The sequence below is a fragment of the Triticum aestivum genome, chromosome 4B (genome assembly GCF_018294505.1).
Source record: "Triticum aestivum cultivar Chinese Spring chromosome 4B, IWGSC CS RefSeq v2.1, whole genome shotgun sequence".
In the NCBI taxonomy this organism is placed as follows: Eukaryota; Viridiplantae; Streptophyta; class Magnoliopsida; order Poales; family Poaceae; genus Triticum; species Triticum aestivum.
Genome location: NC_057804.1, coordinates 402,137,177 through 402,151,341, shown reverse-complemented (window position 1 = coordinate 402,151,341; position 14,165 = coordinate 402,137,177). Strand labels below are relative to the sequence as shown.

The window sequence follows — 14,165 nt, the reverse complement described above, 5'->3', positions numbered from 1 at the left end:
CGTGCATGATCGACGTCAAAAAAGGCTGCGATGGTATGGGCGTTGCGTTGCAGCGTACTGGCGGGGGCGAGGAGGATCACGCACACACAAACATGTGGAAGCAGTGGAGCCGTGGTGCATCCCCACGCACTGGAACGGCATGGGCGCGGCCGTCCGTCGCATCCTCGGCGTGGCCTGCTTGTGTCCTGCTCTGCAGCAGAGTGGGCGGAGAAGATCAAGAAGGCCCGCCCGCTTTCCGGGTGCGCCTGTCGCCTGAAAACAACGGCGTTCGCGGCTTCGTTTACGTGTCACGCTACCGCGCGCTGGGCTGCGCTGCTCGACTGAAAGCCAATCAGTGAAAGTGGAGAACCGCTTTGGTAGGCAGTAGGTCAACGTGGCGAGCACTAGCGACCGTCTCTTACTCCTGCACAGGATGCTAAGCTATACGCAGTCTGAAATCAGTTTGGCACTAATCCCATCTCCAAAAAAAACAAACCACTTTAGTCGTAGATACCACAATTACTCATGGAGTATCTCGTAACCACAGCAGTGGGCTACTTGCATCATCAACATATACGCCTACTTATTTGGAGGTTGCAGAAACATGGCCAAATGCCTCTTGATTCGTTATGCTGAAGTGAAGGAACAATCATTCCAACACAAGTGGCCCCACGTTCATTCAGTTCAGGTTTGCGCGCGCCTGATCAAGGATCTTTCGGCCTTGTCACGACCCACTCCACCTGCACAAAACAATAACAATCGGATACATGTGGTACTTTGCTTCCAACAAATAAAAGTGTGGATTCCAGCCAGCTCTGATTATATATCATTGCAGCAGCCTTATGATTGCAAATATGCAGCGAGCCTATGATTGCGAATTAGGCACCAACAACGACAACAATACAGTATAGTACACAGCAACAGCAAGATCCTCAAAACCCACCTGCAAAGATACGTACTTTGCATCATAACTGAATAATATACTACTACTACACCGAACACCACACTGCTAGTTCAAACTTCCTCTTTGTCCCAACACTGAGATGCGGAGGCACCAACCTTAATCTCACTAAAAAGATGAGTTAAAACCGGTAATTTGCAGACGCTCATCTTCCGGTGTTGAGCTTGAATCTAGCAACCATCTGATGAGATGAACTTGAACTCTAAAATACAGGCCATGCGTCGGCCGCATCAGCTGCTGACTTCGGCGATGCTGTGCAGAGACGGGCGCCACTGGCGATGCCTCGAGCCTTTCGTCGAGCTGCTCGGGTGGCCGTCCCTGTCCTGCTGCTCCAACTGCAATATACACGACGGGCGGCAGCAGAGTAATCAGAACATGCCAATTTGCCATGTTGTACAGTACTAAGTTTTAAAGATCGTAATGAGTGACGATTCCCATGAGTTTTGAGAGAATAAATGGTGGACGATTCCTTGTCCACTAGTAGTTGGTAGCAGGCGCCATATTCCTCATGTATCTGGCATTGCGATTGGAGAATGTCAACCTAGCTAGCTCGCAGGATTTTGTTTGGGCGGCGGCAGGAAATTCTAGGTATCCGTCGCTGCCGTTTCCATGTGGTGCGAGCAAAGCAAGATGTGGCCTAAAGTATAGTTTAGCTTTGAGTGGGAATAATATGCCCATTATATGTATAAGGAGCTATCATATCATGTTTAGAGTACATTATTCAAGTCATCATTGTGTCATGATCGGCTTAATGTATGATATCTTTAGTAAATCAAAAATGGTTGGGCGGTTAGGTACTATTGTGTCATACTAACTCGTAATAAGGTATACAAATTAGGAGGGCGGCCAGCTGAACAAAAAAATAACAAGTGCAAATGGTGTTATGGTCAAAGCTACCCCAAGTTAACAGCAAACTGCAGCATTAGCAGGTTAACTAACTAGGCAGTTACCTACTCTTATGTCACAGTCAAGAAAAACCTCTTTTCATATTGGAGACTGGATAAGGACTCTAAATACTCATGTGAACTTCACAAATTTCAAAATTAGAAGAACACAAATACAAACTTCTGAAGAACAAACGATGAGAGTAAAATCGCCTTATTTCGTCAGATACTAGAGTTTTAGAGACTTAGTAATGACATCTCTTGATCAATTGCACACATGCACTACTAGTTCAGATTAAAAATGAGGAGGTAGTGGTAGTGATTAGTGAAGAGCTGGAATAAACCAGCGAACAGGTTGAGACCACAAAGCAAAGGAAAAAAGTAGGTTCTTGTACATGCAAAGTACTATTGGCTGATTATTGACCATTAAGGGGAAGAACATGCATGATACAGAAACAAGGAGCTGCCATCGATGAACAGCGAAACATGGGGGAGAAATTATGACCAAGAAGGTGCTATACCTGATCGAGACCGTCGTCCATGAGCGACTGGTCATCGCCGGGGGAGGCCGCCCCCCCGCCGGCCTGCAGCCGCTGCCGCTGCGCCCTCCTGGTCTTCTCCTCCTTCCTGGCCTGCACGGCCCTGGTGACCTCGTCGACGGCGATGAGGCGGTAGGCGTGGCCGAGCTGCAGCGTGTCGCGGGGAATAGGGGCGGGAGGGCGGCGGCGGTGGAGGCGGGCAATGATGCTGCTGATTTATGGGGGCGGCGCCCCGGTGGGTGGTCGGGTGGTACTAACGACCGAGGTGACGCTGCATGGTACCGCCCGCCCACTACTCTCGAGTCTGGACTCTGGTTGGGTCTCCCGCGCCGCTCGTCTCGCTTGCTGCTCTTGATGTTTGGCTCGGCGGGTCCGTCGTGTATCTGCGGCGCACGCGTGCCTCGTGGCGTACTGGCGTGGTTGGAGCCCCGCGGCGCGGCACATTAGGCCATGTATAATGCAAGATGCTTACGAAAAGTGCTTAGAGAAATAAATCAAATTTTTTTAAGCACCGGTACCTATTTCTACAGGATAGACGCTTAGGCACCGGTGCTTCAGAAAAACTCGGTTTATTTTTCTAATCACCTCCCCAAGCATCTCTCATTGTACAAGGCCTTACGGTACGCACGCCGCTGCGGTGAAGTATCAGTACCTTCTTTTTTTTAAGGATATACTAGGAAACATGACCGTGCGTTGTAATGGAGAAAACAGCCCTCACACACCTTACCTATTAAGCATGGCTAAAAACCTCACCCTCATGTCCATAACATAATAAACATGACTAATACCTCATCCTCAGGTCCACATCCTCCATTTCAATATAACACCAGACACATGATTCCGCTTGTCGTCTTTGTTGTTCTCATCGCCGGTGGTCGCAGTACCAGTGGTCACTAACGAAGGTTGGCAAGGTCCAATAGGTGGATTGTTGAGCTGCCTTCGTGTCCGACGAAGATCAAGAGTGTTGAACGCAGTTCTTTTATCATCTGGCTAATATAATAGGGAAAAGCACTGCACATAATATATGTCCGTGTCATCATGTAAATTGAGTAGTTTGTGTCAGATAGACCATGCATGAAACCTTGGTTGGACTTCTCATGCATTTTGACGGGAGTCACTGGACCGAGTGAGACTCGTTGTACGTGAAGATGCGACAGAGAAAAAGATTCCTTCCATATCCCTAGTTTAATAAAGTGAAGTAAAACAAAGCATCTGTGGGCATAGTTCAAAAATTCGCCAAGTTTTATTAATATAGGTATAGATTAAAACAATTTAGTTATAGTACCTCCCAGTTAAAAAAAGCATGTTTATAAAAATGTTTGCCATTTCAAATTTAATGTACAAAAAATATTTGTGTTTTTAAAATGATTGCAAATTTGAGAAATAATGACAACAATACCTCCTACTTTTAAAAAATTGTTTGTGTTTCAAAAAATACGCAGGTTTCAAAGAAAATAAAAAGACAAATATTGTTCTTTAAAAAATGTTTGCCTTTAAATTTTTTAATTAAAAACTTTGCAAAAAATCGCGTTCTAAATTTATTCACTTAAAAAAATATTCCTCTCAGTATCTGGCGTGACTATGTACTTAATTTTAAATTTCGTGGTGCTAATTAAACACCTAGTTTTGTTTAGTCTAATGGTTAGCATTTGAGTGCTCTAGCGTGAGCGGCTGGGTTTGATTCCTCCCGTGGCAGTATTTTTCCGGAAATTCTTTTACTGGTGCGGGCTGTTTGTACTGTAGTTTGTTTTTCACAAAAGACGAATCGGGAGAACGCCTGTGACATACGAACGAAGCCTGGGACGTATGAAAATTATGCGGGTTCCACCATAAACGAAAAAAACTAAAGAAACAATCCTCTCTTTAATATTAGGTAAAGATACGTATAAAAAATACTGCCGCTTAATCACCACCGGCAAAGTTCACCTCCGGTTCATCTTAGATAGGATTCAGGCAAGACAGGCAGGATGGGAGGGGAGGTTGATGCACATTGCTGGAAGGCGAGTGTTGGTACGGTGCGTCCTTCCTGCCATGCCCACATTCGCCATCACGCTTTTGAGGGAGCCAAAGAGGTTCTTCAAGGACGTCGGCAAGGCAAGGTGGAGGTTCCTTTGGGCACAAGATGAGGAGGTCACCGGAGGGAAATGTAAGGTGGGCTGGAAGGTGGTTACCACGCCGGAGCGTATCGGGGGACTGGGCATCCATGACCCAACGAAGTTCGCAAGTGCACTGCGGCTCCGGTGGCTTTGGCTCTCCTGGACGCAGCCAGGCTGCCCGTGGGGCGGCACGGGCACTCCTTACGAGTTGCGACGCTGCTAACCGTGCCCTGTTCATAGCCTATACGGCAGTCACCATTGGTGATGGTGCAACCGACTCCTTCTGGTCCTTCTTGTGGCTGGGAGGCAGGCAGCTGTGCCTGGCGTACCCTACGGTTTTCGCCAACCCATCAGGAAGAACAGATCAGTTCAGGAGGCACTGTATGAGGGTCGATGGATACTTGACCTTCGCCATGGTGACTACGGCAGCATCGTGCACTTGTGCTTTAACTGGCAAGGGAGATTCAAAGCACTGGCATTACACTGAAAGAGGGGAGGGATGGCGCGATCAGATGGACCTTATGCAGCTCCGGGCAGTACACTGCGCGCTCTGCATATGATGCACAGTTCGAGGGCAGCCCGGCAATCAACTTCAGGAGATCAATCTAGAAGGTTTGGGCACCAGGCAAGATCAAGATGTTCCTCTGGCTGTTGCACCTGGATAGGCTCTAGTGCAATGACAGGTTGCAACGACGTGGATGGAACAAGAGTTACTTCTGTCAACCGTGTAGAGGAACCTCGATGCACCTCTTTTGGGAGTGCCCAGTCGCCATTCAGGCGTGGAACAAAGTGGCAACCTGGGTTGGATACAACGTCTTGGCACACACCAGCTAGAGCACGGGGAAAACAACAGTCGAGCGTGTCCAGATGATCATCGACGAGGCAACCCCAGATACCAGGAAGGGAACCAAATCGATGCTCGCCTTTGTCGCCTAGCAAATATGGCTCGAGCACAACGCGTGCACATTCAGGGGGAGATACTAAGCACGAGAAGCATCACCGATGCTTGCCACCGGGACATGGAGCAATGAAGGATCGCCGAAGCAAGATGCATCGAGCACCTCTTTGGGGACATGCCATGAGAGATTGCGTAGGTTAATTGCTAGCGTAGGAGCATCCTAGGCTGGTCATGTAACTCATTTTCTTTCTTTCCACCGATCACTTGATCAACACTTGTTTTCCGATCTCTCTCTGCTAAATGAAATGAATGCCAACACCAGGTGGATCTTTCAAAAAAAATATTGCCGCTTCATTTTATAAATAAATAAATCTTACCAGCAAATGTGACCGTGTGTTGCAATTAGAGACAAAAATATTACGACCTAGCCAACTAAGTATGGCTCAATACCTTTACATATGAGCGTCCTCTATTTTAACATGAGGGCCCCATGTTAACACTTATCTTTTTTCCCACTCTAGCTAATGATGGCCGCGATGTTCACATGATCACAATGCATTCAATGTGGTAAATCTCAAGGTTATGAGCTTCCCACTGCAGGCCACACTTATCATTGTGCCGCACAAGGGAATGTTTAAAACTGTAAAAAACAAATCTCATCAAACTCGAACTACAACCAACGCCTAGACATATAAAGACTTTCCAAAAAATAACAAAATCCTAGTCATAAAACACATCATGAACGCCTACTACGAACATTTGTTATGTTGAGACGATCATTTTTTTGAAATGCATGAACATTTTTTGACTCAACAAACAATTTTTGAATTAATGATTTTTTAAAAAAAAATGGGGGAACAAAATTTGAAATTTGTGATATGTTTTTGAATGTCTTCTAAAATTTCATGGACATTTTTTCAGATTCATGAATATGTTTTGAATACACGGTCATTTTTAAAAAATCATGAACATTATTGTATTCCCCGACCATTTTTTCCAAATCATTCAAGATGGTATTTTTTTCTTTCATGGACATTTTTAAAATTTCCCGGATATGATTTGAATACACGACCATTTTTGGAAATCATGATCATTTCCATTTCGAGCGAGATTGTTTTTGAAGTCGTGATTTTTTTTCATAATATATAGCCAGTTTTTAAAAATCAGCGACATGGCCCAACCCATGAGCGCGTGCGGTGAGGAGAGAAAAGGAGAGAAAAAAGTGTTGGGGAACGTAGCAGAAATTCAAAAAATTTCCTACGTAACACCAAGATCTATCTATGGAGAGACCAGCAACGAGTAGAAAGGGGAGTGCATCTACATACCCTTGTAGATCGCTAAGCGGAAGCGTTCAAGTGAACGGGGTTGATGGAGTCGTACTCGTCGTGATTCAGATCACCGATGATCAAGTACCGAACGGACGGCACCTCCGCGTTCAACACACGTATAGCCCGGTGACGTCTCCCACGCCTTGATCCAGCAAGGAGAGAGGGAGAGGTTGAGGAAGACTCCATCCAACAGCAGCACAACGGCGTGGTGGTGGTGGAGGAGCGTGGCAATCCTGCAGGGCTTCGCCAAGCACCACGGGAGAGGAGAAGAACTTGGGAGAGAGGGAGGGGCTGCACCAAAGGCATAAGGTATGTTTGGGAGGCCCTCCTACCCCACTATATATAGGGATGCCAAGGGGGGGTGCGCCAGCCCCTAGGAGATCCAATCTCCAAGGAGGCGGCGGCCAGGGGAGGAGTCCTCCCCCCCCCCCAAGGCACCTAGGAGGTGCCTTCCCCTGCTGGGACTCTTCCTTTAGGGTTTCCCCAGGCGCATGGGCCTCTTGGGGCTGGTGCCCTTGGCCCATGTAGGCCAAGGCGCACCCCCTACAGCCCATGTGGCCCCCCGGGGCAGGTGGCCCCACCCGGTGGGCCCCCGGGACCTTTCCGGTGGTCCCGGTACAATACCGATGACCCCGAAACTTGTCCCGATGGCCGAAACAGGACTTCCTATATATAAATCTTTACCTCCGGACCATTCCGGAACTCCTCGTGACGTCCGGGATCTCATCCGGGACGCCGAACAACATTCGGTAACCACATACAAGCTTCCTTTATAACCCTAGCGTCATCGAATCTTAAGTGTGTAGACCCTACGGGTTCGGGAGACATGCAGACATGACCGAGACGTTCTCCGGTCAATAACCAACAGCGGGATCTGGATACCCATGTTGGCTCCCACATGTTCCACGATGATCTTATCGGATGAACCACGATGTCAAGGACTTAATCAATCCCGTATTCAATTCCCTTTGTCTAGCGGTATTTTACTTGCCCGAGATTCGATCGTCGGTATATCGATACCTTGTTCAATCTCGTTACCGGCAAGTCACTTTACTCGTTCCGTAACACATCATCCCGTTATCAACTCCTTGGTCACATTGCGCATATGATGATGTCCTACCGAGTGGGCCCAGAGATACCTCTCCGTTTACACGGAGTGACAAATCCCAGTCTCGATCCGCATAAAACAATAGATACTTTCGGAGATACCTGTAGTGCACCTTTATAGTCACCCAGTTACGTTGTGACGTTTGATACACCCAAGGCACTCCTACGGTATCCAGGAGTTACGCGATCTCATGGTCAAAGGAAGAGATACTTGACATTGGCAAAGCTCTAGCAAACGAACTACACGATCTTTGTGCTAGTCTTAGGATTGGGTCTTGTCCATCACATCATTCTCCTAATGATGTGATCCCGTTATCAACGACATCCAATGTCCATAGCCAGGAAACCATGACTATCTGTTGATCACAACGAGCTAGTCAACTAGAGGCTCACTAGGGACATATTGTGGTCTATGTATTCACACGTGTATTACAATTTCCGGATAATACAGTTATAGCATGAATAAAAGACAATTATCATGAACAAGGAAATATAATAATAATACTTTTATTATTGCCTCTAGGGCATATTTCCAACAGTCTCCCACTTGCACTAGAGTCAATAATCTAGTTCACATCGCCATCTGATTAACACTCATAGGTCACATCGCCATGTGACTAATACCCAAGAGTTTACTAGAGTCAGTAGTCTAGTTCACATCACTATGTGATTAACACTCAATGAGTTTTATGTTTGATCATGTTGCTTGTGAGAGAGGTTTTAGTCAACGGGTCTGAACCTTTCAGATCCGTGTTTGCTTTACAAATCTCTATGTCATCTCCTAGATGTAGCTACCACGCTCTATTTGGAGCTAATCCAAATAACTGTTCTACTTGGAGCTATTCTAAATTGTTGCCCCATAATACGTATCCGGTATCTCTACTTAGAGCTTATCCGGATAGGTGTTAAGCTTGCATCGACGTAACCTTTACGACGAATTCTTTTACCACCTCCATAATCGAGAAAATTCCTTAGTCCACTAGTTACTAAGGATAACTTTGACCGCTGTCCTGTGAGCCATTCTTGGATCACTCTTGTACCCCTTGACTGACTCATGGCAAGGCACACTTCAGGTGTGGTACACAGCATAGCATACTGAAGAGCCTACGTCTTAAGCATAGGGGACGACCTTCGTCCTTTCTCTCTATTCTGCCGTGGTCGAGCTTTAAGTCTTAACTTCGTACCTTACAACTCAGGCAAGAACTCCTTCTTTGACTGGTTCATCTTGAACACCCTCAAGATCATGTCAAGGTATGTGCTCATTTGAAAGTACCATTAAGCGTTTTGATCTATCCTTATAGATCTTGATGCTTAATGCTCAAGTAGCTTAATCCAGGTTTTCTATTGAAAAACACCTTTCAAATAACCCTATATGCTTTCTAGAAATTCTACATCATTTCTGATCAACATGTATTCATCAGAAATTCTATAGTGCTCCCACTCACTTCTTTGGAAATACAAGTTTCTCATAAACTTTGTACAAACCCAAAATCTTTGATCGTCATCAAAGCATACATTCCAACTCCGAGATGCTCACTCCAGTCCTTAGAAGGATCGCTGGAGCTAGCATACCTTTTAGCATCCTTAGGATCGACAAAAACTTTCTGATTGTATTACATACAACCTTTCCTTACGAAAACTGGTAAGGAAACTCGTTTTGACATCCGTCTGCCAGATTTCATAAATGCAGCTAATGCTAACATGATTCCGACGGACTTAAGCATCTCTACGGATGAGAAAATCTCATCGTAGTCAACTCCTTGAACTTGTGAAAAACTCTTTGCCACAAGTCGAGCCTCATAGACGGTGACGTTACCATCCACGTCCGTCTTCTTCTTAAAGATCCATTTATCTTAATGGCTTGCCGATCATCGGGCAAGTCCACCAAAGTCCATGGATCCGTTCTCGGATTTTATGGCCTCGAGCCATTTATCGGAATCCGGGCCCACCATCGCTTCTCCATAGCTCGTAGGTTCATTGTTGTCCAGCAACATGACTTCCAAGACAGGATCACCTTACCACTCCGAAGTAGTACGTGTCCTTGTCGTCCTACGAGGTTCGGTAGTGACTTGATCCGAAGCTTCATGATCACTATCATAAGCTTCCACTTCAATTGGTGTAGGTGCCATAGGAACAACTTCCTGTGCCCTGCCACACACTAGTTGAAGAGACGGTTCAATAACCTCATCAAGTTTCCACCATCCTCCCACTCAATTCTTTCGAGAGAAACCTTTCCTCGAGAAAGGACCCGATTCTAGAAACAATTCATATTGCTTTCGGATCTGAATTAGGAGGTATACCCAACTGTTTTGGGTGTCCTATGAAGATGCATTTTATCCGCTCTGGGTTCGAGCTTAATCCTGAAACTTTTTCACATAAGCGTGCAGCCCCAAACCTTTAAGAAATGACAACTTAGGTTTCTCTAAACCATAATTCATACGGTGTCATCTCAACGGAATTACGCGGTGCCCTATTTAAAGTGAATGTGGTTGTCTCTAATGCCTAACCCATGAATGATAGTGGTAATTCGATAACAGACATCATGGTACGCACCATATCCAATAGGGTGCAACTATGATGTTCGGACACACCATCACACTATGGTGTTCTAGGCGGTATTAATTATGAAACAATTTCCACAATGTCTTAATTGTGTGCCAAAACTCGTAACTCAGATATTCATCTCTATGATCATATCATAGACATTTTATCCTCTTGTCACAATGATCTTCTACTTCACTCTGAAATTACTTGAACCATTCAATAATTCAGACTTGTGTTTCATCAAGTAAATATTCTCAACATCTACTCGAATCATCTGTGAAGTGAGAACATAACGATATTCACTGGATGCCTTAGCACTCATTGGACTGCACACATCAAAATGTGTTACTTCCTACAAGTTGCTATCTTGTTCCATCTTACTGAAAACGAGGCTTTTCAGTCATCTTGCCTATGTGGTATGATTTGCATATCTCAAGTGATTCAAAATCAAGTGAGTCCAAACGATCCATTTGCATGGAGTTTCTTCATGCATATACACCAATAGACATGGTTCGCATGTTTCAAACTTTTCAAAAACGAGTGAGTCCAAAGATCCATCAACATGGAGCTTCTTCATGCGTTTTATACCATTATGACTTACATGGCAGTGCCACAAGTAAGTGGTACTATCATTACTATCTTATATCTTTTGGCATGAAAAATGTGTATCACTACGATCGAGATTCAATAAACCATTCATTTTAGGTGTAAGACCATTGAAGGTATTATTCAAATAAACAGAGTAACCATTATTCTCCTTAAATGAATAACCGTATTGCGATAGACATAATCCAATCATGTCTATGCTCAACGCAAACACCAATCTCGGTGGTAGAGGGAGCGTGCGATGCTTGATCATATCAACCTTGGAAACACTTCCAACATATATCGTCAGCTCACCTTTAGCTAGTCTCCGTTTCATTCCGTAGCTTTTGTTTCGAGTTACTAACACTTAGCAACCGAACCGGTATCTAATACCCTGGTGCTACTAGGAGTACTAGTAAAGTACACATTAACATAATGTATATCCAATATACTTCTATCGACCTTGCCAGCCTTCTCATCTACCAAGTATCTAGGGTAATCCTGCTCCAATGGTTGTTCCCCTTATTACAGAAGCACTTAGTCTCGGGTTTGGGTTCAACCTCGGGTTTCTTCACTAGAGCAGCAGCTGATTTGCCGTTTCATGAAGTATCCCTTTGTTCCCTTGCCCTTCTTGAAACTAGTGGTTTCACCAACCATCAACAATTGATGCTCCTTCTTGATTTCTACTTTCGTGATGTCAAACAACGCGAATACCTCAAGGATCATCATCTCTATCCTTGATATGTTATAGTTCATCACGAAGCTCTAGCAGCTTGGTGGCAATGACTTTGGGGAAACATCACTATCTCATCTGGAAGATCAACTCCCACTCGATTCAAGTGATTGTTGCACTCAGACAATCTGAGCACAAGCTCAACGATTGAGCTTTTCTCCCTTAGTTTGCAGGTTAAGAAGATCGTCGGAGGTCTTATACCTCTTGACATGGGCACGAGCCTGAAATCCCAATTTCAGCCCTCGAAACATCTCATATGTTCCGCGACGTTTCGAAAACGTCTTTGGTGCCTCTACTTAAACCATTTAACTGAACTATCACGTAGTTATCAAAACGTGTATGGTCGATGTTCGAAACATCCACAAACGACGTTTGGGGTTCAGCACACTAAGCGGTGCATTAAGGACATAAGCTTTCTACTGTCCGCATAATTGCTACTTTCAACTTTCAACTATATTTTCTCTAGGAACATATCTAAAAAGTAGAACTATAGCGCGAGCTACGACATAATTTGCAAAAGGTCTTTTGACTATGTTCAGGATAATTAAGTTCATCTTATGAACTCCCACTCAGATAGACATCCCTCTGGTCATCTAAGTGATCACATGATCCGAGTCAACTAGGCCGTGTCCGATCATCACGTGAGACGGACTAGTCTTCATCGGTGAACATCTTCATGTTGATCGTATCTACTATACGACTCATGCTCGACCTTTCGGTCTCCATGTTCCGAGGCCATGTGTGCACATGCTAGGCTCGTCAAGTTAACCCTAAGTGTTTTCGCTGTGTAAAACTGTCTTACACCCGTTGTATGTGAACGTAAGAATCCATCACACCCGATCATCACGTGGTGCTTAGAAGCGACGAACTGTAGCAACGGTGCACAGTTAGGAGAGAACACTTCTTGAAATTGTTGTAAGGGATCATCTTATTTACTACCGTCGTTCTAAGCAAACAAGATGCATAAACATGATAAACATCACATGCAATCAAATAGTGACATGATATGGCCAATATCGTTTTGCTCCTTTTGATCTTCATCTTTGGGGCTCCATGATCATCTTGTCACCGGCATGACACCATGATCTCCATCATCATGATCTCCATCATCGTGTCTTCATGAAGTTGTCACGCCAACGACTACTTCTACTTCTATGACTAACGCGCTTAGCAATAAAGTAAAGTAGTTTACATGGCGTTCTTCAATGACACGCAGGTCATACAAAAAATAAAGACAACTCCTATGGCTCCTGCCGGTTGTCATACTCATCGACATGCAAGTCGTGAATCCTATTACAAGAACATGATTAATCTCATACATCACATATCATTCATCACATTCTTCTTGGCCATATCACATCACATAGCATACCCTGCAAAAACAAGTTAGACGTCCTCTAATTGTTGTTGCATGTTTTACGTGGCTGCTATGGGTTTCTAGCAAGAACGTTTCTTACCTACGCAAGACCACAACGTGATATGCCAATTGCTATTTACCCTTCATAAGGACCCTTTTCATCGAATCCGTTCCGACTAAAGTGGGAGAGACTGGCACCCGCTAGCCACCTTATGCACCAAGTGCATGTCAATAGGTGGAACCTGTCTCACGTAAGAGTACGTGTAAGGTCGGTCCGGGCCGCTTCATCCCACAATACCGTCGAAACAAGATTGGACTAGTAATGGTAAGCATATTGAACAACATCAACGCCCACAACTACTTTGTGTTCTACTCGTGCAAAGAATCTACGCAATAGACCTAGCTCATGATGCCACTGTTGGGGAACGTAACAGAAATTCAAAAAATTTCCTACGTAACACCAAGATCTATCTATGGAGAGACCAGCAACGAGTAGAAAGGGGAGTGCATCTACATACCCTTGTAGATCGCTAAGCGGAAGCGTTCAAGTGAACGGGGTTGATGGAGTCGTACTCGTCGTGATTCAGATCACCGATAATCAAGTGCCGAACGGACGGCACCTCCGCGTTCAACACACGTACAGCCCGGTGACGTCTCCCACGCCTTGATCCAGCAAGGAGAGAGGGAGAGGTTGAGGAAGACTCCATCCAACAGCAGCACAACGGCGTGGTGGTGGTGGAGGAGCGTGGCAATCCCGCAGGGCTTCGCCAAGCACCACGGGAGAGGAGAAGAACTTGGGAGAGAGGGAGGGGCTGCACCAAAGGCATAAGGTATGTTTGGGAGGCCCTCCTACCCCACTATATATAGGGATCCCAAGGGGGGGGGGTGCGCCAGCCCCTAGGAGATCCAATCTCCAAGGAGGCGGCGGCCAGGGGAGGAGTCCTCCCCCCCCCAAGGCACCTAGGAGGTGCCTTCCCCTGCTGGGACTCTTCCTTTAGGGTTTCCCCAGGCGCATGGGCCTCTTGGGGCTGGTGCCCTTGGCCCATGTAGGCCAAGGCGCACCCCCTACAGCCCATGTGGCCCCCCGGGGCAGGTGGCCCCACCCGGTGGGCCCCCGGGACCCTTCCGGTGGTCCCGGTACAATACCGATGACC

General features: G+C 45.7%; 1 protein-coding gene across 1 annotated transcript; it reads right to left on the bottom strand.

The window, feature by feature from the left end:
* Positions 1-817: 817 nt before the first annotated feature.
* LOC123090133 (uncharacterized) lies at positions 818-3,177 on the bottom strand. The gene is made up of 3 exons (XM_044511570.1): positions 3,152-3,177; positions 2,346-2,574; positions 818-1,275 (listed from the first exon to the last, which is right to left on the bottom strand). The coding sequence occupies exons 1-3, from the start codon at positions 3,175-3,177 to the stop codon at positions 1,171-1,173; spliced, it is 360 nt and encodes a 119-aa protein (XP_044367505.1). The 3' UTR covers positions 818-1,170.
* Positions 3,178-14,165: the final 10,988 nt, after the last annotated feature.

Bases quoted from the DNA above. Each gene is read 5' to 3' on its own strand.
- LOC123090133 (XM_044511570.1), bottom strand. From the start codon at position 3,177: ATGGAGGATGTGGACCTGAGGATGAG. The intron at 2,575-3,151 runs GTATTAGTCATG...CCCATAAATCAG, and splicing joins GATGTGGACCTGAGGATGAG to CAGCATCATTGCCCGCCTCC. The intron at 1,276-2,345 runs GTATAGCACCTT...TGTATATTGCAG, and splicing joins TGGACGACGGTCTCGATCAG to TTGGAGCAGCAGGACAGGGA.